Source organism: Sorex fumeus, unplaced genomic scaffold (assembly GCF_029834395.1).
Source record: "Sorex fumeus unplaced genomic scaffold, SorFum_2.1 ptg000122l, whole genome shotgun sequence".
In the NCBI taxonomy this organism is placed as follows: domain Eukaryota; kingdom Metazoa; phylum Chordata; class Mammalia; order Eulipotyphla; family Soricidae; genus Sorex; species Sorex fumeus.
Window position 1 is genome coordinate 63,445,465 of NW_026606179.1, and position 21,870 is coordinate 63,467,334.

General features: G+C 56.9%; 2 protein-coding genes across 2 annotated transcripts in view; one reads left to right on the forward strand and one right to left on the reverse strand.

The window, feature by feature from the left end:
• Nucleotides 1-21,870, reverse strand: part of VPS9D1 (VPS9 domain containing 1) — a 98,930-nt gene that overhangs the window by 53,189 nt on the left and 23,871 nt on the right. The window lies entirely within an intron of this gene.
• Nucleotides 398-21,528, forward strand: SPIRE2 (spire type actin nucleation factor 2). Its single transcript, XM_056136277.1, has 16 exons — nucleotides 398-692; nucleotides 6,500-6,543; nucleotides 8,514-8,873; nucleotides 10,808-10,888; nucleotides 10,973-11,137; nucleotides 11,694-11,780; nucleotides 11,886-11,994; nucleotides 12,216-12,385; nucleotides 12,718-12,976; nucleotides 13,968-13,979; nucleotides 14,501-14,526; nucleotides 15,905-16,039; nucleotides 16,108-16,175; nucleotides 19,242-19,269; nucleotides 20,255-20,370; nucleotides 20,643-21,528. Exons 1-16 carry the CDS (start codon nucleotides 410-412, stop codon nucleotides 20,863-20,865), a joined length of 2,166 nt encoding a protein of 721 aa, XP_055992252.1. The 5' UTR covers nucleotides 398-409; the 3' UTR covers nucleotides 20,866-21,528.

The following is a 21,870-nucleotide window of genomic DNA, read 5'->3' on the forward strand; positions in this document are numbered from 1 at the left end:
CGGTCCCGCCCCCGCCCGCCAGGCCCCGCCCCGCCCGCCAGGCTCCGCCCCGCCCGCCAGGCCCCGTCCCGTCCCCGTCCCGCCTCCGCCCCGCCCCACTCGCCAGGCCCCGCCCCGCCTCTCGGCCCCGCCCCATCCTCCAGGCCCCGCCCCACCCGACAGGCCCCGTCCCGGCTCCGGCCTCGCCCCGCTCCGGCCCCGCCTCCGGCCCCGCCCCGTTCCGCGGGCCCCTCCCCGCCCCGCCCGCCTGGCCCCGCCCCGCCCGCCAGGCCCCGCCCCGCCCGCCAGGCCCCGCCCCGCCCGCCAGGCCCCGGCCGGCCCGGCCCGGCCCGGCCCCGCCCCCACCTGCGCGGCGCTGTTATGGAGACGGAGCGCGGGGCCGGCGGCGCGCGGCGGTGATGATGGGGCCATGGCCCGGGCGGGCGGCTGCGGCGCGGCCGCGGCGGGGGCGCGGGCGGGGGGCGCGGGCGGGCCGGAGCCGGCGGAGCTGTCCCTGGAGGCGGTGCTGAAGGCGTACGAGCAGCCCATCAACGAGGAGCAGGCGTGGGCCGTGTGCTTCCAGGGCTGCCGCGGGCTGCGGGGCGCGCCGGGCGCCGGGCGGCTCATCCGGGACACGGCGGACCTCGTGCTGCGCAGGGACGGCTCGGTGGGCGCCCGGCCGGGGCCCGGGCCCGGGGCCGCGGGCGCGGCGGGTGAGCGGCCGGCGCGGGCGGGCGGGCGGGCGGGCGGGGACCCCACCCTCCGCGCGGGCCCGGGCGGGTGTGGAGTCGGGGCTGCTGCGCCTGGCTCAGGCCTGGAGGGCGCGCGCCGCGGCGACCGGCCCCGGGGCCGCTGCGCCCCCCACCCCGGGGGCCGCTGCGCCCCACCCCCACCCCGGGGCCGGCGGCCTGGTGCGGCCCTGCGCGGCGGGCGGAGGCTGCCCCGGCTCGCGCCTCCCCCTCGCGGCCGCTCCCCCGGCTGCGTTCGCACGGAGGCGCCGGTGTCCCGGTCCGGCCGGGGAAGGAGCGAGCGCTGGGGCCTGCGAGGTTCGGCTCTCCCGGCCGCATCTTCCGCTCTGGAGAGCTAGCTCGGCCCGGTGCTGCCGGCCGGAGCAGGGCTGGCTCCATCTGCCCGGCCGGCCGCGGCCCACCCAGCTGCAGCCACAGGCTCACCCCAGGCTGGGGTCAAAGCTCTCTCTGAGTCACCTGCTGTCACCTGCCCGCGAGGAGCCAGCTGTGACGGAAATCAGCCCCGTTTTCTGTCCCTTGCTCTCTTAAACGTGCCCTGGGAAGCAAGCGGTGGGACTTGCTGCCTCTTTAAAGATTAAGGGAAGTAGATTCTGGAACTTTCCTCTGTGCCCTTGTTGAACTTCTGTGAATCAGCTGTAATTCGGACCGGCCTCCTCCCTCTTGCCAAGCCCAGCCCTGCGTGTCTCTGGGACTTGGTTGCTTGGGAAGTTGCTGAGAGGTGCATCTTGATTTCTTGCGGTAAATAGAAAGCAGGCCCCACCCCCTCCTTTGCAGTCTCATAAATTTAGGTAGTAAGCAAATGTTTAAGGTGACTGTATTTTGGGGGTAGGGAAGGTGCTCAGGTCTTACTCCTGACCCTGTGCTCGGGGACCGTACCTGGTGCCAAGGGGTGGGCGAGGCAAGCACCCTACCTACTGTGCTTTGTGCTGTTGCTCTGGCCCCTAAGATGACGTTTTGAAGAAGCAGGACCACAAGTCACGCTTGGGAATGAATGATTTTATCTGAGCATACACACCATCTGGGGCTGGCCGTAACATGCCCCATAAGCTATGCTGAGGCTTCTCCACGGTTACAAAGGGGGACAGGTGAAGTTACTTCTAAGCCTGTTAAGACAATCGCCAGGTGGGAAAGGGAGGGTGGAGAGAGAGCTCAGTGGACTGAGCTTTGCCTGTGGGCACCACACGTTCCCCTGAGCACAGGGCAGGGGTGACTGCAGACCACCCCTGGATGTGCCCTGCCCGCACCGCCCCCCGGTTTATTTTTAAAACTGCTGAGGTAAGAAGTGCATTTGGCCTCTCCTCACATGCACTTCCTTAGATGCTCTTGGCTGATCAGCTGGCGTGGTTGTGCCCAGGAGCCTCCTGTGGTCTTGGTCCCTGGGCTGCCTGTGTGGCGTGGCTGGGCACCCCCACGCAGTGTCTGCCTCTGCTCTGGCTACTTCTCTAGGGATGCCACGAGGTGACGCTTGTCCCTCCTCGCCCCTCCTGCTCCTTTTCCTCTGCCTGACTTTTTGAGGTTACCCCTGAACAGGGATGGGTGTCATGTGCCGTGACACCCCCACTCGCCATCCTTGGGATACTGATGTGGTCCCGAAGTCTTTTTCCACTTTCACCTGCGTCCCGGTAGAGAGAAAGAGCTGCAGAGCAGCCTCCCAGATCAGGGAGACGGCTCCAGGCCTGGCCTCCGGGGCAGCTGTGCCCACTCTTTTGCCCTGTATGGTGAGGGCTGGCCAGCGTGCTGGAGCAGCTGTGCCATTTAGTACTGTCCCTGGAGGCCTCTCCTGTTACGCAGGCCACGTGCCCTGGTGCTGGGCACACGGTGGACTAGTGGGCTATGCAGGCCTGTCCTAAGTGACCAGGAACAGCCTCTGTGACTTGTCTGTGTCCCTCATCTCATTGGTTCGTTTTGGGGTCACACGTGGCAGTGCTTGGGGACAACTCCTGGCTTGATGCTCAGTGTCACCCAGTGCTCAGGGTCTGTCTGAGGTGACTCCGTGGGAGGCACGTCCCTTGGCCCTGTATGGTCTCAGCCCCCGGATCTGTTGTTTATAGGGGCCACATCTGGTGGTGCTTGAGGACATGTGTGGCCAGAGGTGCAGCTCAGAGTTGAACCTGCCTTTTACTTACTTGCTTACTTATTTGGGGTTTGGGGCCACTCCTGGCTCTGCAGGTGGTGCTTGGGGGTCCGAATGGGTGCCGGGGATCAAACCAGGGTCAGCCATGTGCAAAGCAAATGCCCTCCCTGCCGTACTGTCTCACTGTGCCCATTGGTGAAATTTTAAAAGTAGATTTTTAAAAGAAGTCATTCAGGATGTCCTCTTCCCTTCCCTTGCTGCTGAGTGCCAGGCCAGATGGGCTGTGGTGTGCTGGGGAGCGTACCCCTCGGTGGGCTGAGGGGCGCAGGACACCTCTGTCAGCACCCCTATCTCTCAGGCTGCAAACGTGGGCTGTGCCCAGAACCAAGCCCAAGGCCTTCTGCTCTGCGGCAGGGCCTATGTCCCGGCCATGACTAGTGGCCAGAATGGGAATTGTATATGGGATTGGAGCATGGTCCCCAGAGAGAGTTGGCAGGACTTGCCCGAGCATGGCTCAGAACCAACATGGATTGATCAGTTGCTCCTGCCCGGCACAAGTGATGGGCTGCTTCTTCCTGTGTCCGTCGTCCCATTTCTGTGGCAGAAACTCTTTGATGGAACTCACCTGCAGCTCCTGGATTCCCCCTCCCCTCCATGGACCCTGTCCAGGGACCCTGGCACCCAGCGCAGCCCCGGGTGGAGAGGGAACCCCTTTGCTTCCCCGAGGGAGAGGAAAGAGTTGAGGGTCATGATACCCAGCACCGTCGGGGGAGATAGGGGCTGGGGGTTCCTGGAGGTGCCCGACCTTACTCCCTGCACCTGTCTCTGAAGTGGGGACAACCTCACAGGTTGGTGGAGTTTCTGTGACTCATGACCAAGCTCCCGCTGGGGAGACCATGGGGGGCTGTGCCCACCCCTGGAGAACCTGCCAGCTGAGGCCTCGGAGACCTCAGGCTCCTGCCACGAGCCTCAGCAGGTTTGTGGGTGCATCTGGACAGTTGCCCCAGGGCCCCTGGCGTTGCGAGCAGGCAGGAGTCTTTGGGGTGAGCCCTTGAGCCAGTGATCTATGGAGGGCAGTTTGCTCTGACCCAGGCTCACCCCGACTCCTCCTTTTGGCGGGCTGCACACGCAGGCCCGTGGGTCCCTTTCAGCAAAGATTCCAGGGCCTTGCACTGCCCCGGCCGCTCCTCAGCGAGCCTGAGTGGTGGGTGAGGCCCATCAAGGCAGCAGCTGTGGGACTGGGCAGGTGGGGACCGCCTGTGCCGGCTCTGGGTCCCACTGTGCCACCAAGCGTGGCTGTGGCCAGTACAGTCGGACAACTGGGCCTGCACCTGCTCTGGCCAGGCCTGGACTTCGTGTGCTGCTGCCCTGAGGAAGGGGTGCCCAGCCCCTTGTGGACCCCTGCTGGCTGACTTGTAGCTCAGGATCAGGCTAGGGGTGAAGTCTGGCATGGGCAAACCCCACCCTCTCTGGAGCCCACTGAGACCACAGGGAACAGTCACACGAACCCCAAGATGCCTAGTTTGCTGTGGCTGGCCCGTGTGTGGGGGCATCTCCTTTGGGACATGGGCAGCACGTAGAAGGCTGGGGGTCTTCTTGGGATGACCTAGGACCTGCTGGCACCTGGACATACCTGCTTGTCCATCTCTGATCGGGTGGCGTAGGGCCCTGGCCCCAACTCTGGGGCTATGTGTTCATGGAGAAGACTTCGCCCAGCAGAAGAGGGCCAAGAGTTGCGAGCCACCACACACAAGCCCCTCTGCACCTCTGCTGCTGGGCCCCCTGCTCTCACCTCCCACCCCTCATTCCCCAGCTTCTCTCTGCACAACTGCTGGACCTGGCATATTCCTCAGTTTAAGCAGTAAAGTCTGTTTCTCAGCAACAGATCCAGTCTCCACTGCCAGTTCAGGATGGGGCATGAGCAGCCATGGCCTCTGTGGTCTCTCCAGCAGCCTGTGTGGGCGTTCTGAGCATTCTGGCAGTTGGTGCTCTTGGCCAACAGGCTGATATGATTCCAAAGTCTGTGTTTGCTTGCTCCTGCCCTCAATCCTAATGCTCTTTTTTTTTGGTCACACCCAGCAGTGCTTAGAGGTTATTCCTGGGTCCGTGCTCAGGGATCAGCCCCGGGCAGCTCAGATAACCATATGGGATACCAGGGATTGATCCCAGGTTGGCTGTGTGCAAGGCTAATGCCTTACCCACTGTGCTGTCTCTCTGGCCTTTCAATCTTCCCTGTTTCGTTAGATTTGGGACCATACCCAGTAGTGCTCAGGGCTTACTCTGGCTTTGTGCTTAGGGATCTTCTGTAGTAGGGTGACTGTATCTGGAGCTAGAGAATGAACCAGGGTCTGCCCCAGGAGTGCTGTTAGACCCGTTCACTGTCTCCCCAACCCCTCCATACTGAATTGTGATGAAAACCAAGGAGTGTCTGGCTCTCTCTCCCACAACCACACACAGACGGACACTGCAAGACACTTCACATTCATGCATGATGCACACGGCGCATGACATGCACACATGGACACACCGATGCTGCACACACACACAGTTTATACTCTACACACCACATGTGCACAAATACAAACACTGGCATGTGCATACACTATACATGTGTGGCACACAAGCACATGCACACAGCCCCAAACACATGTACATACACCTGTTAATACACCTACACACAGTGTGCTGTGTAAGCAGACACATGTACAATCCAGAATGTATATGCACACATTTGTGTGCACCAGCCAGTGTGTGTAATGGACATGCTCACATACGCACACACAGCCCTTAATTTTTTGAGCCACACCTGTCAGTGCTCAGAGGTTACTCTTGGCTCTTAACTCAGGAACCACTCCTAGCAGTGCTCAGGGGGATGCCTGGAATCGAACTCGGTCCTGTGCTTTCAAGGCAAGTGCCCTACTCACTGTATTGTCTTTCCAGCTCTGCCTTACTTTTGTTTGTGTTTTTTTGGACCACACCCGGCAATGCTCAGGGGTTACTCCTGGCTCTGCACTCAGGAATTACTCCTGATGGTGCCTAGGGGAACCATATGGGATGCCAGGGATCAAACTGGCACATGCCCTGCCCGCTGTACTGTTGCTCTGGACTCATCTTAATTTCTTGACTCTAATACTCCCCACACTGCAAGCCCATGTGTAAAGCAGAATGGTTGTGTTTAGGGGCATATTCAGGAAGTACATGCAGTGTGTACTGGGTATGTCAGGTGTGCGCAGGGGTACATGTATGGGTGGTGCATGCACGGAGCTAGTGTGCATAGGGACATGGGAGTGTCGGCTGTGTGCAGGGGTGTGGATGTCGGTTCATGCAGAAGTGTGGGTGTGGCAGGGGTGCATGCGTGTGCAGGGAGGTGGGTGTCTGCACCAGGACAGACCTCCCCACTTCCCCATTCTGCCTCTAATCACATGTCCAGTCCAGGGGTCCTCTGGGGGCTCTGTTGGCTGCTGCTGTTTGTGGGAGCTCATGCAAGTGAGCTGTTCTGTTCTGTGAGCCACCATTCTGTTCTCTATTGGTGGCTTCTGGATTTTCAGTAGATTGGAGTGCTGGTGCGGATGTGTCAGGTGCTGGTGGGGCTGTCGGGTGCTGGTGGGACTGTGTCAGGGTGCAGTTAGACTGGGCCCAGGGGGCTATGTTAAGAGTACTTCTGCGTGCACTTAGTCCCTGTTTTCTCCCACTTCAGAGTCTGCAACAATGGTGGGGTCACCAGCCAGCTCAGAAGCCCAGGTACGTGTGTTTAGTTTACTAATTTGGAGGGATTTGGGCCACACCTCCCAGCCTCTGAACCCTTCCCCTCCCCAAGATCCTGCTTGCCCGAGGGAGGGTGTCTGCTCTTCTGCTCCCTGGACAGAGGGCATGGGGAGGGAGGGGCCAGCAATTACTGGAAGATCAGGCCAATCTCTGAGGTGTCTTGCTGTCTGCCACTGCCTCCTTGTGTAGGCTCAGATACCGTGAACTCCAGCAAGTCATACTCAGCCGCTCAACTGTCTTCCAGCACCCTCACTCCAGCCACCCCAAATCGTGTCCCCGTAACCCTGTAGTTATGGGGTCTGAGCTGGGAAGTAGCTGAAGTTTCTTTTTTGTTTTGTTTTGGGGATACACCCAGTGATGCTCAGGGCTTACTCCCGACTCTGCACTCAGCAATCACTCCCAGAGGTGCTCGGGGGACCATATGGGATGCTGGGAATAGAACCCTTGGTTGGCCGCATGTAAGGCAAGTGCCCTCCCTGCTGTCCCTTTGCTCCGGTCCCCAGTAACTGGAGTTCCTGAGGCTGTCTCCTGGCCCAGATTCTGCTTACGGGAAGGCTCGTGCTCTTTACCTTTCAGGGAAAATTTCCAGAACCTCTGGCTGGGCACAGAGGAGCTTTAAACAGTAGCATCAGATAAGCACTCACTTCAAGTTAACCCTTCCTGTGGCATACTGCTTTCCGAATGAGTGGGTCAACACTGGGGTGATGGGCATTGAGTGGGGGGAACGGGACCAGGCCTAGAGAGGTGAGAAGTAGCAGAAGCTCATTCCCTGCGCCATCTACTTAGCGCCTACCTCAGCCCTAGGAAAAGGTTCAGTTGGGGTTACCAGGGATAGGCCAGTTGTCCTCAGACACAGGACACCCTCTGGGGACCCATTGTTCATGGCTTGTCCACCTGTCGGCTGAGCCTCCCTTGGGTCTTTGTACCTGAGCACTAGTGGCAGTGTCCCCCCATGCAGGGAGACAGACTCTGCCTCGCAGGCCCTCCCGGACCCCAGCTGACTCCACCCGCCTCTCCAGGCTCAGTTCCAGAAGAGCTGCTCCAGCCGATGCAGCCGCTCACCCCAGGTTCCTCTCCTCTGCCCAGGTGGGAGCAGGAACCTGGTCCTTTCTGCTTAATATACTGCGAGGGGCCATGGAGAAGCACAGAGCAAGGCACTTGCTTGTCACATACTGACCCCAGCTTGTCCCTGGCACCACCTGTGGCCTCCCAACCCTACCAAGCCTTCTCACTGGGCACACTTAGTTTTTTCCTGGTTAAGTTTGCATATGTCGAAGTTAACATGCAGTTTAAAATATTTAAGTGAGGTGCTGGGATGTCGCTCACTGGTAGACATGCCATTTGTGGAGCTCCTGGGTTTGGTCCCAGCACCATATGAAGAAATATGAGGGTGTCACTCCGTATGAATTCAAGTGCTTCGTGATAGATACTCCAGCAATTATTCTGGCAGCTTTTACTGGATATGCTGGTCTGTGATTTGAGACCTGCTCTTAAATTCTGTTAAAAGCTAAAATTAGGTAGGTTGTGTCTCTCAAGTTTCTGGGGCACACTTCATAAACACGTACACCATGTATCGACACTACAGTCAAGAATGCAGGCATTGGGGCTGGAGAGAGAGGCCAGCCGGCCTTGGCGCTTGGCCTTACTTGTGGCTGACTTGGATTTGATCCCCAGCGCGTAAGGTCCCCTGGAACCCCGCTAGGAGCGATCCTGGAGTGCAGAGCCAGAAATCAGCCTTGCGCACTGCCAGGTGTGACCCTAAGTCAACAAAAAGAACGCAGGCCTTTGCAGAGCCCTGCCCACCCAGATGGATCCAGCCTGACTCCCTCCAGCTGCTGACCCGTGCTCTTGGCAGCACCTGCTTGTCCGCCCTGGTGTCCTGCTCTGGGGCTTCTGTTTGTGTCTCACCTGAGCGTGACTCAGTGGTCGGTGTCCCCGTCCTGCAGATGGTGCAGTCCCTGGGCTTCGCCATCTACCGAGCGTTGGACTGGGGGCTGGATGAGAGCGAGGAGCGAGAGCTGAGCCCGCAGCTGGAGCGGCTCATCGACCTCATGGCCAACAATGACTGCGAGGACGCGGATGGTGGTGGCGGCGCTGATGAAGGTTACGGCGGCCCTGAGGAGGAGGACGAGGGGCCCGAGGGCCCACGCACCGTGCGCACTTTCGCGCAGGCCATGCGGCTGTGTGCCCTGCGCCTCACCGACCCCCGTGGTGCACAGAGCCATTACCAGGCCGTGTGCCGCGCACTCTTCGTGGAGACGCTGGAGCTGCAGGCCTTTCTGGCCAGGGTCCATGAGGCCAAGGAGGTGAGGGCCGGCACCTGCTCTGGGAAATCGGTGCCAGAAGGGGCCCCAGCAGCAGGGCTGGGGCCCTTGTGGAGGCCAAGCTGACCCCTGCTCCCGCAGAGGAGCCAGTGGGCTGCGTGCAGCTGTCTGGCATCCACCCAGAGCCTCCCCCTTCAGGGCCTGGCTCTCCCCACAGACACACGTGACCCACCTTGACCTTCCTCCTTCTCAGGACCCAGGAGCAGTTCAGAGATGTGGTGGGCAGGAGGGTCTGCACGGGGGGCGGGGGGAGGTGGGGGAGCACAGCAGAGCCCCTCCCTGTGCCCGCGTTTCTTGTGTGTCCTACAGCAGTTTGGTGGATGACTGGGTAAAAGATTCCTGGTTGTCTTGGCTGCGGGGTGTTAAAGGACAGAGGCTTGTCCAGGCTGGGAGGGGTTGTGCGAGCCGCTTGCCTGCTGCCGTGGTCCAAGGAAACAGCAACAGAATCTAACAGCTTCTTCCCAGGTTCTTAGCATAGAAGTTCCTCATGTTCTGATATCCTTCTTGGATGTATCTTAATGACCTTTTCCCAGACCCAAAATACATACCTGAGGCTATACCCAGGATTGTGTGGTGACACCGTCTCACGCACCCATCTGTCCACTTATCTGTAGCCTTGACCATTTATCAAACCCTCCATCCACCCCGCTGTGCTCCCATACATCCATTATCCATCTGTCCATCTACCCACTATCCATCCACCATTCATCCATTTACCATGTAACATTTAAGACCTAGGCTGTGCCATGCTGTGCCAGGAGCCAGAAATACTGAAGTGAGGAAAGGCAAGTACAGAAAACATTCTGAGAAATGCAGACTCCTGCTGGCTCATGCATGCAGAAGCAGCTCTGGCCGTTCTGAGAAGGCTAGCTGTGACCTGGGTAGAGAGGGTGAGAGAGATCTGAGCAGCAGTGCTCCGAGCTGGGAGTTCTCCACACGAGGATGAGGCTTCTGGGCCCACAGATGCTCTTGCGTGAGCAGTGTCTCAGGGAGAGGTGCAGTGTTGGGGAACAGTTTTCCCCCAATGTGCCTGGACATGCTGTGCACCGGGTCCAGGCAGACCTGGGGTGAAGGCTGATGGGCGCGCAGAGAAACACCCTCTGGGAGCAGCTGATGACTGTACACTTTATTATCAAATACACACATATCCTATAGGGGGTCTCAGCTTACAAGAAAGTCCAATCACATGAAGTTTAGCATTATTGGCCTGTCACCACTCCAACTCTGCTCTGCCCCGGTCCAATCCCAATCAAGGCTAGATGCTGCCGACAGGATGACTTGCTAAGCATCTGTGACAGTTTCTGTGTCTAGGACTCATGTGATCAGGAGGTCAAGCGAGGCTCAAGGCTGAACACCTGGTGCTGGCTGACGCCCTGTTCTGGCCAACTCTGCCAAGATGCTCCCTCTTGTGAGGTTTTGCTTCTGGGCCATTTGACAAGGTCACGTCTTCTCTGCACCACTGTTTGTCACCATGCTCCACAGTGCCGTATGTCTCCGGGGTGCAGTATGTGTCTCAGAGAGAGATGCAGTGTGTGTCTCAGGGGGCAGTATGTATTATCTGTGTGTCTCAGTCAGGGGTACAGTGTGTTTCTCAGAGGTGCAGTGTTTATCTCAGTCAGGGGTACAGTGTGTGTCTCAGAGGTGCCGTGTTTATCTCAGTCAGAGGTGCAGTGTGTCCCTAGGGCCTGTGGGATGGGTGAAAAGACATGGTTTCCATTGCATATAGAAGTTTCTCTGTGGGAGTTATCTCTGACTGCCCTGTCCTGGGAGAAGCTGTTAGAGCTGCAGTGTCCAAGCTGATGACTTGGCTTCCCCAGATGTACTTCTGAGCCCCAGGGCCTTGGCTCAGTTGAAGGGGAACCTATGAGGGAAGGACTTGGGCCATACACTCACTGCTCCTTCCTCTACTTTGACAGATGCTACGGAAGCTTCGGGAAGAGGAGCCCCAGGCAGAGAAACCCCTGGCAGAGCTTGATCACCTGGGGCACACCGACTGGGTGAGGGAGCAACCCCCGCTGGGACGCATGCAGGGCACGTGTCTGTCTGAGGGGCTAAGGCCATTTTCATCTTCTCTGGCCCAGACCCGCCTCTGGGTCCAGCTCATGCGGGAACTTCGCCATGGAGTGAAGCTCAAGAAGGTGCAGGAGCAGGAGTTCAACCCTCTGCCCACTGAGTTCCAGCTCACCCCCTTCGAGATGCTGATGCAGGACATCCGGGCTAGAAACTACAAGCTGCGCCAGGTCATGGTGAGCTGGGGGGACCCTGTGCAGGTCACGTTGAGTGAGGGGAAGCTTGTCCAGGTCACAGTGAAGGGGGGAACCTGTCAGTACCCCCCTGGCTTTCTCCAGAGGCTCTGCAGTTCCTGCTCTTTAGCCTGTATCTGAACACAGGCCCTGCTAACGGGCTTGGGGGGCTGGGGGGGGGCGCAGCACAGATCCTGGTAAGGGAGAGGGATCTGGAGGGTCCCGGAGAATGAGCAGGAGCCGAGGTCTTGGTGCTTGCTGAGCCCTGTGGCCCTGGCCATGTGGTAGCAGTGCTTCAGAATGTCATTGAGGGCTGGGGAGATTATTCCAGGGCAGAGCACACGCTCTGGATGCAGATGATCCCTGGCACTGAGAGTTCCCTGAGAAGGACAGAGCCACAAACAGCTTCTGTTACACTAATGTGGCCCCCAAGCAAACAAGAATTGATCCCCTTTTCCATGTGAAAATTGAAGATGCAGCTAATGGCGGCGTGAAGCCATGGAGGCCTCTGCTGGGCCAGCCCCCATGGCCTCAATTTTGGCTGCCCATACCCCCACAGGTCAATGGGGACATCCCTCCCCGAGTGAAGAAGGATGCACACGAGCTCATTCTGGACTTCATCCGTTCCCGGCCCCCTCTAAAACAGGTACCTGGCCTCTGCCCAAAGTGCTCACTAGGAGGGTCAAAGGTCAGCTCCTGGGTTATCCCTTTGCAGTGCTAGATCCTGGGGGTCCCTGCCTGTTATATGCAGGTCTCAGAGAGAAGGCTGCGCCCCCTGCCCCAGAAGCAGCGGAGCCTGCATGAGAAGATCCTGGAAGAGATCAAGCAGGAGCGGCGGCTGCGCCCTGTGGGGGCTCGGGGTGAGCACCCCCGAGTCCCGAGCCCTCCTCTGGGCCCTGCCCAAAACAGCTGCTCATCCTCTGCCTTCCTCCCAGTCCCCTGGTGCCCTCCTCCCCAGCTCTGTCCTCCTGGGGACCTTTGCCTGCCCCCACTTCCCCTGGAGCCCCTCATCTCCCTCTCCCCCCTCCAGGGCTCTGTCCCCTGTCCCCTCTCCCCACTTTCTGCCCCACCGCTCTCTCAGGGTTTGGCTCCTTGCCCTGCATCCTCAACGCCTGCTCTGGGGATCTCAAGGCCACCTCCTGCATCAACCTCTCGGTTCCGGATGCTGCGGGCAGCACCCTGCGCCCTCGGCCCCGGGTGCTACTGAAGGCGCCCACCTTGGCTGAAATGGAGGAGATGAACACATCTGAGGTCAGAGCCAGGAAGGGGGAACTGAGCAAAGCCAGCGCCAGGCTCTGATGCTGGAGCATTGAGTCCTGCTGCTCCCTAGGGCGCCAGCATGGCAAGGCGGCCCCAGGCCACCTCTCCTCACCACAGGGACCGATGCAAGGGCGGGCTAAGAGAGCAGAGCCTGGTGGTGGACAGGCCACAGGGCCCTGTACCCTCTCTGCCCAGGAGACCAGGGTGGCAGCCACATAGACTGGCCTCTGGGGATGCTTTGGAGGCCTGGGAGGCATAACCCCCCACTGTGCCGTGGCAAGGGCACAGGGTGGGCAGTCAGGCAGGGCCTACTGTGTCCACAGGAGGAGGACTCTCCATGTACAGAAGGCACCCTAAAGCGTGACCGCTCTTTCTCGGAGCATGACCTGGCTCAGCTTCGCACTGAACTAGCCTCTGGCCATCAGCTGGACACTCAGCCTGCAGGAGCCCTGCAGCCATCGAGGCCCCGTGCAGGCAGTGCACACAGCTGGAGGCCAAGCACCCAGGAGCATGGCAAGTGCCACCTGCCCGCCCGCCCCCTGCTTACATTGAGGCCCATTCTCACCTCAGGCAGCAGCCCCAGTGGTCTTGGGGAGGGGGGTGCTGGGCCACACTTGCTGGTGCTCAGGGATTACTCTTGGCTCTGTGCTTCAGGGCAACTCCTGGTGGGGTCTGGGGGACCTTGTGTTATCGGGTGAAATGGGGCTTGGCTGTGTACAAGGCAAAAGGCTCAACTCTGCTGTCTCTCCAGTCCCTTTATTTGAACTTTAAAATACATTTTTATTGATTTGCTTCTGGGTTTTGGGCATACCCTGTGATGCTCAGGGTTTGCTCCGAGCTCTGGACTCAGGAATCCCATGTTAGTGCATGGGACTTTATGGCATACTGGGGATCAAACCTAGGTTGGCTGTATGCTGATAAGGCAGGTACCTGCTGTACTATTTCTGTGGCCCAAAAACTCTTAAAAATTTTAAGTTAAAGGTGCTGGAGAATTAGGACACTGGTTAAGGCACTTCAGGAGGGATCCCTGTGTGCAAAGCTAGAATTAAACCCTGAGTATTGTCGGGTATGACCCCCAAACCAAAATAATTAAATTAAAAAATTAAAAAATTATTGACCCAGGGGCTGGAGCTATAGCATAGTGGGTAAGGCGTTTGTCTTGTACGTGGCCGACCTGGGTTTGAGTCCCAGCATCCCATATGGTCCCCCAAGCACCACCAGGAGTAATTCCTGAGTGCATGAGCCAGGAGTAAACCTTGTGCAATACTGGGTGTGACCCGAAAAAAAAAATTAGTGATCCATATTCAGTGCAAAACTTTAAAAAAAAACTTACAAATATTCCTGGATTCAGGGAGATAGAGTTCAGAGGGCTGGAGATATAGTTCAGACCCCGAGTTCCATCCTTAATTCCACGTGGCTCCCTTGGTTCAAGTACTATTGGGAGTGACCCCTGAGCACCACAGGCCTGCCCCCACCCTAAAGGGAAAAATTCCCATAGCTCTATTACCTAGAGACAATTGCTACTGACACACTGGCCTGTAGAAATAAGATTAGCCAGATGGAAGGATGGCAGAAGAGTCGATGAGCAAGAGTATGAGATATAGATGGATGGATGGATGGACAGACTGAATTCTGCCCATTGACAGTATCCAGAGTGTTGTACAGGTAGATCCAGAACCTGCCTTGACACCTAGCCCTCAAAGGCCTCCTGTCCCATCAGCAGCAAAGGGCAGGACACACACTGATCACACAGAACTAGTTCCTGCCACCTCTCAGGGCCTCTCCCTGGGCAGATCAGGCCCTTCTTTACCCTCAAGATTACCTTGAGCAGCCCTGTCCCTTCAGGATAGTCCCTGGTCAAGACTCACTTTGTACTGTGACGAGGTCCTGTCTCCCCAGACTGTCCCCAGACTCAGAGACCCCAGCCCTGTCTCCAGGGTTGGGTGGTGCCCAGATCAGCCCTGCTGCTGCCCTCCCCCCCTTACCCCCATCCCTGTAGGTCCCTGCCCGATTCCTGACTTCATATTCCTCCTCCAGGGCTGAGCGGGCAACCCCTGCCCGACCCCAGCTCCTGGCCACACAGCCACCAGGGCGCCGTCTGCACAGCCCCAGATGCCAGTCACCGGTGGCTGGTGAGTGGCAGAGGGATGTTACCTATCTGGGGTCACCCTAGGGTGTGGTGCCATAGAGAGGTTGTGTCCACCCTCCTGGTCTCAACCCCAGGCGTGGGGCAGCTAGAACCTGGTAAACTATCATCTCGGGACACTGCTCTCTACTGCCACCCTCTGGGCCCCGTAGCTCCAGGTCTGAAAGGGCAGGTTCCTGCCTTTGGGTGTGGCTTGGGAACCAGGGACTCTTGATACTGCTGGCTCTGCTTGGGGTTTCTGCCCTCTTCCGGGAAGGGGAAGTGTTTCCTACCAGGCAGTGTCATGGAGCCATATGTGATGTTGAGCTAGATGAACCCAGCTCAGCAGGATGCAGGGCAAGCCCCTCAGCTCTGTACTCTCTCCTGCCCCCTTAGCAGTGGGGAATTGCCTCTGATTTGCCAGTCTGAACCCCACTCGCCCCTGACCTTTGAGCGGGATTAGTGCAGGTGCCTGTGGCTGAGGGGTGCATGGATGTCCGAGAGGCTCCGAGGGTGGAGTGTGCTGTTGCCAGGAGCACTTCCTGGGGACAGAGTGCCAAGTGGCAGGGTTGGCCCACATCTGCCAGTTGCCATTCTAAAGGCCGTGGATGACCAGGGTTATGGCTGCCCTGCCCTGCCCTGCCCTGCCAGGCCCGTAGTCCTGTGTGGAACTCGCAGGCCTGCTTGGGGCCCTCCATCTGGCCCATGGTTCCACCCATCTGTGCTCTGTGGATTGAGAGGCTTTTGTGCCATGTCCTCAGCACACCCGCCCCTGCTCCATGGGTGCCAGGGGTTTGCAAAGGCCATTCCCAGGGTGGGGAAAGGGGTCCAGGCCCTGTCCTTGAAGGAGAAAATCCGGGGCCTGTTTTCAGTCCAGCAGCTCACTCTGAGTGAAGTGCACCCTCAGGTCTGGCCCGGCTATGCCATACTTCGAGCCAGAACCCCCGCCGCCTCCTTCAGAGTCAGCACTGCAGACCCGGCACTGCTCTGGCTTCACAAAGTGGGGTGTTGGGGGCATCCAGTTCTATGTTCAGCCTGGGAGAGTTCGGGGGGCACGCCACACCCTGGCCAAGGCCACAACTCAGCCCTGCTGAGAAGGCAATTTTGGGAGGATGTTTTCCAGAGGCCTCGGTGGGTTTCCATTGGTGGTGGTGTGGCTGTAGGTGGGAACAAAGTGGAAGCTGATGTTTGCCCGAAGACGAAGGTGGGGATGGATCAGAGCGGGTATGAAAGGATGGAGAGGGGTGGGAGAATGGAGGATGGGTCAGGGGATGGAGGAGGGGTCAGAGGGAATGGAGGAAAGGTCAGGGGGTAAAGGAGTGCTCAGTGGGGTGGGGGAGGGGTGGTCAGGGACCCTGCCCCGAGCGCCTGTGGCCTGCCTACAGGAGTTCAGCCACCCTGTGGAAAGCCTGGCCCTGACAGTGGAGGAGGTGATGGAGGTGCGTCGTGTGCTGGTGAAAGCCGAGATGGAGAAGTTCCTGCACAACAAGGAGCTGACCAGCAGCCTGAAGAAGGGGAAGGTGAGGGCCTGGGAGCAGGAGCGGGATGGGGGCAGTGAGGACCAGCCCTCAGTCACCTTCCCCTGCAGGTGTGCTGCTGTTGCCGGACCAAGTTCCCATTGTTTTCCTGGCCATCCACCTGCCTCTTCTGCAAGAGGTAAGCCTCTGGCTAGATCCAGGCTGTGCAGTGAGGGGGCAGGTAGGCTCATGTCCACACTGCTGAACCCTTGAGTATCAAAAGTTTATACTTAGTTTGGTTTTGAGTTATCTAAGGGACCCCATTTTCAACCAAGTTGGGTTGACAGGAACTGGAGTAGGTGCCTTCTCCCTGAAATGCCAATGATGAACCAACCTCAAGGGCTGGAGTAGCAGGACAGTGGGTAGAGTGTTTTCCTTGAACACAGCCAGCCCGGGTTTGATCTCCAGAACCACACATGGTCCCCCAAGAACTTCCAGGAGTGATTCCTGAGTGCAAAGCCAGGAGTTAGCCCTGAGTACCACCAGGTATGACACGCCCCTCCCTCCCCACCCCAACAACTTCAGCATAGAAAGCATGAATTTGAAACATTTTTGCAGCACCGACTGCAGCACCAGGGCTGGAGCGATAGCACAGCGGGTAGGGCGTTCGCCTTACAAGCAGCCAACATGGCCGACCCGAGTTCGATTCCTCCGCCCCTCTCGGAGAGCCCGGCAAGCTACCGAGAGTATTCGATATGCCAGACACAGTAACAACAAAGTCTCCAATGGAGACGTTACTGGGCCCGCTCGAGCAAATCGACAATCAACGGGAGGGCCTTTACCTTTACCTTTGCAGCACCAGGGATCACACTCAGGGAGAGAAGCCAGGAAACAGGCTACAAAAGGCCTTTGTACACTCAAAGGGGAAGAGGCCCTTGCAGGGGCCCTGGGGTGCTCCACAGTGCAGAGCATACAGACAGGCACAGAAATCACAGAGGCTGTGGGAGAGCCAGAGCTGGAGCTGGCTGAGCCCCATGTTAGGGGTAGAGGAAGAAACTAGGGGGCTGGAGCCATAGGACAGCAGGCAGGGCACTTAAATTGCACATGCCGACCTGTTAGATCCCTGGCACCCTGTATAGTCCCTCAAGCTTGTCAGTAGTAACCCTTGAATTCAAAGCCACGAGTAAATCTTGAGCACTGCTAGGTATGCCCCCTGCAAACAAAAAAGAATGAAAAAATATGGGGCCAGAACTATAGTACAGTGGGTAGGGAGTTTACCTTGCACTTGACCAACATAGGTTTCAATCCCCACCACCCTATGTTCCCCTGAACCTGCCCGGAGAGATACCTAAGCACAGAGCCAAGAGTAAGTAAGCCCTGAGCATCACCAGATGTGGTTCAAAAATAAAAAACAATATTTTAATTTAAAAAGGTGGGCCTGGGATATAGCTCTGTGAAGGAGGTCCTGGGTTGGATCTCTAACAATACAAAATAAATACATTTAAAATTAAATAAGGGTTGGCAATATAGTACAGCAGGTAGGGCTTTTGCCTTGCTCACAGCCAATCTGGGTTCAATCCCTGGCACTACACCGCCTGAATAACCAGGAAGATTCCTGATCACTGCTGGGTGTGGGCCAAAATAAAAAAATTAAGAAAAAAAAGATATTGATGTGGGATAATGTGTGCAGATATTATTAAAGTCCCAAAGAAAGGGGTTGGGCAGAAAAAAGCCTCCGAAGAAATAATGGCCAACAGAAAAGAAAATAAATTATGGCTAATAATGTTATCCATGATCCAGGAGAGAACTTCAGACTGACACATGCTTTGCATGGTGGAGCCCAGCTTCAATCCCTGACACCACATATGGTTCCCCAGCAGGGATCAGTGAACACAAGCTGTGAGCTACATATAAAAGTTTTTGATATTGATGAAAGATCTGAACCCACACAAAAGTTCATGAACCCAAGTGCAAGAACTACAAATAAAATCATGGCAAGGACATACTAAATTGACCAAAACTTCTGCTAGAGAAAATTTTTTTTCCGTTTTTTTTTTTGTGTGTGTGTGTCACACCCGGCGATGCCCAGGGATCACTCCTGGTGGTGCTTGGGGGACCATATGGGATACTGGGAATTGAACCTGGGCCAGCTGCGTGCAAGGCAAACGCCTTACCCGCTGTGCTATTGCTCCAGCACCAAGAAAATTTTGTTTTTGATTTCAAAACTCCTCAGTAACTGATAAAACTCAAAGACAAAACTGTAAGAGTTGAGCAGCATTCTCAATTTCCAGCCAAGGCAAAATGGGCACTCCTGCCAAGAGGACACATACCAGTGACCAAACACCAGATTCTGGCCATGAAACATGAGTTCATATCACATGGGTGTGCAGCAAAGTAAGATCAAAGCTGATTAACTATGGCACATAGGTGCAAAAGAACATGGTGACTTGTTTAAAGAGGTGACTTTAGACACGTGTCTCCAGTGGTAGAGGGTGTGCCTTGTGTCTGGGGAGGGCCCGGGTCTGAACCACACTGCATGCCACAGCAGTAATTCAAAAGATGAGGTGAATGTGGATATTGTGTGAGCATAGCCATGGGGGTCCTGTGCAGAGCATGTGTAGTCTCCACCTTTCTCAGGTTGTTGTAGCACAGCTGGATTTGTAGCCATCTTGAGCAGCATCTTGTGAATCTGTTTTCCCAGAGCTGGAACCAGAGAGGCAGAAAAGGTGTTACTTGCTACTTATGACCGAATGACGCTCATTTACTTGTTCTTGGGCCACACCTGGCAGTACTTGAGCCTTCCTCCTGGTGGTTGAGCACTTTCCCCCGTGTTTGGGCCAATACACCCAGCCTTGTTCAGGGGTTATTCCTGGCTCTGCACTCAAGTCACTCCTAGCATGCTCGGGGACGATATGGGATGCTGGTGGTTGAACCTGGGCTGGCTGTGTGCAAGCACCCTTACCTGCACCATCACACTTTCTGTGTTATAGCTCAGGTGCCACACTGAGCACTTCTTTTGACCCTTGGTACCACATTGTCCTCTGAACACCACCAGGAATGTTCCCTAAACTCTGAATTGGAAATAGCCTTGGAACGCTTGTTGGTGTGGCCCAAAAAGAAAACTAAATGAAACTGAGCACCCAGTTCCTCTGGCTTGGATGGGGTATGGTAGTGAGAGGTGACAGACACACAACTGTGTGGAGGACATGTGGGGGTGAGATGTGGGTTCCACACTTAGCCTGGTGTGCTTTCCTCTCCCTTTTAGGGCCGTGTGCAGCCCCTGCAGTGTAAAGGTGAGTGTCATCTGGGACCTTAGGGAGCTTGTGTCCAGGGGGCCTGGAGAATAGGCACTGCATCCCTTCAGGAGGTACCTCCTCCCTCTCTTGAATCCAAGCCACTCCACCCCCCATTTCTTGTTTAGCAGCCACAGCCACAGCGATGCTCAAGGGTTACTCCTGGGTCTGCACTGAATTATTCCTGATGGGTTCAGGAGACTATATGTGGTGGTGGGGATTGAACCTGGGTTGGCCACATGCAAGGCAAGAACCCTACCCGCTGTATCATCACTTTGGCCCCTCTATTCCCATATCTAAAGACACTTGTGGTGTGCTGCAGTGCCCCCATTCTGGTGCCCAGAACCATTCCACCCCCCCACCCCAAGGGCCTACCCTTTGGCAGGACAACTTGAATGTGAGCAGAGCTCCACAGAGCAACCATTAGTGTGTCTGTGTACATGCAGCATGCAGATTCAAGATGCCTTTTAGGTTGGAGAGATAGGACAGTGGGGAGCTGACCTGGATTAAATCACTGGCATTCCATATGGTTCCCTGAGTACTGCCAAGAGTAATTCCTGAGTGCAGTGCCAGGAGTGACTTCTGAGCAATGCAGGATGTGGTCCATAAACCAAAAAAAGAAGATCCCTTTGATGAGTGTGCAGTCTCAGGCCTAGAAAGCCCCAAAGGTGCAGGATTTGCAAAAGGCACTTAGCTCCATCCACATGGTGCCCCAGAACTGCCTTCCATCCATGTCCCCTCAAAAGAGGCATGTTACACCTCAGCCCTTTATCATGACCTGCTGGAAGGATTCTGAGAAGCAGCACTGTTGCCAAACCCTCCCTTCCTGTCACCTCTGGGGGTGTTCTGATGCTCTCGATGTGGTAGGGTGCTTGGTACCTGCTCTAGGAAGTGCTTGTTCGTCCTTGAGAAGGTCTGCTGTAAGCTCTTACCCTGCCCCCAGGCCTCTCCACTTCTCCTGGAGGTGACACCTCTCTCTCTCTAGATGAAGATGCCTTCTAAGAAGCTCGCACACATCCCAGTCTATGCACTGGGCTTTGAGGGTCCTCTGAAGAGGTCAGCCACGAAAGCCACACCTACTCAAAGAAGAGATGTCTTCCAGTGCGTTTCTTTGTCCCTTGTTGTGGTCACCTTGGTGGGCAGGCTTTGACAGTAACCTCAGAGCTGGGGGCGGTGCTAACCGCTGGGATACTCCTGGGTAATGGAAACCAGGTCGTGCTTCTGAGATGGTCTGTATTGCCTCAGGGGTCTGAGGCAAAAGTGTGAGGCACACACCAACATGCTGCCTTTGCTGGCATGACCCATGTTGTTTGCTGTCCTGGGTGAGGGCTATGGTGGATAAGATGGGTCCTCCCTGACATCTATCTGCTCAGATCCCTGCAGGGGCCACAGTGGCAGAGCGTGGAGGACGAGTTCCCACACCTTTACACACATGGCGGCGTGCTCAAGGACGTCTGCAGTGACTGCACCAGCTTTGTGGCCGATGTGGTACACTCTAGCCGCAAGAGTGTGGATGCCCTCAATGCAACCCCGCGTAGGGCCCGGCAGACCCGGTCCCTCTATGTCCCTAACACCTGGACGCTGGACTTCAAGTGATGCCCCTGAGAAATTGTACTGAGTGCATGTAAATTCATACATAGACCGCGATGTAACACACCCACAGCCTATATATTTATAGACAGTTCTCCTGACTCCCGAGTCTACATGGGGTCAGATTCACTCTAAGACCCTCTCAGGATTCCTTAGGTGGAACAGCACTGGGAAGGAAGCAGATTGGACATGGAATAGAGCGCTAGTTGCCAACCAGGAAACATACTGTCCCCTGTGGGCCCTTGGGTTATTCCAAAGGGGCCACAGCACAAGCACAAATCCAGGGGACGAACAGAACAGGGACACAGTTAGGAAACAAGGTTGAGAAGACACTGAGAGCCTGGAACAGAGGATTCTGGCCTGGGGGCACCGGGAAAGCACCCCTATCCCACGCTGGTGTCTCATCTCAGGGACAAGAACATGGCAAGCCCCTTGCAGGCCTGGGAAAGCTGGAAACGGTTGGTCCCGTAAGCATTCACTCCTTCGTCTGGAAGGCATGACGCTAGGGCAGATTGCCACCAGCTTGCCTGGCACCACAACTCAGCCACCCAGGGCATCAGGTGCCACTGTGCTCTCATACCCAAGGTGTGGGGATGGTGGCACGGGGTAGCTGAGCAGCTCTGTATGTGCAAACGACTACTCTTGGCCTAATAAAGTTGTTCTCCAGGGCCTCATGTGTGGAGTGGCGCCCGACAGCTACACAGACACAGGCTGGGTGCCAGGCTCAGCGGGTCATCTGCTCTCTGCTTCAGGCACCTTACTGACCCAAGACCCAATCCATGAGCTGGTCTTCTCGGTCCTGTGGCCAGCAGGGCTGTGTGGGATAGTGGTGCCTGCCCCGGCCCTCCAGATCCTATTCTCTTCTCTGGACCGATGGCTCCCCTGGGTCTGCTGGGTGGGGCAGCGCCACTCTGCTCCCAGGAGTTGGTGCTTGGCCACAAGTGCCCCTCCCTGGCCGGGAAGCACTCCAGGTCGAGGGGAGAGAACTGAGCACACCGCTTGTGTGGCTCT

Excerpts from the sequence above, each read along its gene's own strand:
- SPIRE2 (XM_056136277.1), top strand. The coding sequence starts at position 410 with ATGGCCCGGGCGGGCGGCTGCGGCGCGGCCGCGGCGGGGGCGCGGGCG. Across the intron at positions 11,138-11,693 it reads ACAAGCTGCGCCAGGTCATG|GTCAATGGGGACATCCCTCC; the intron begins GTGAGCTGGGGG and ends ATACCCCCACAG. Across the intron at positions 14,527-15,904 it reads ATGCCAGTCACCGGTGGCTG|GAGTTCAGCCACCCTGTGGA; the intron begins GTGAGTGGCAGA and ends GCCTGCCTACAG.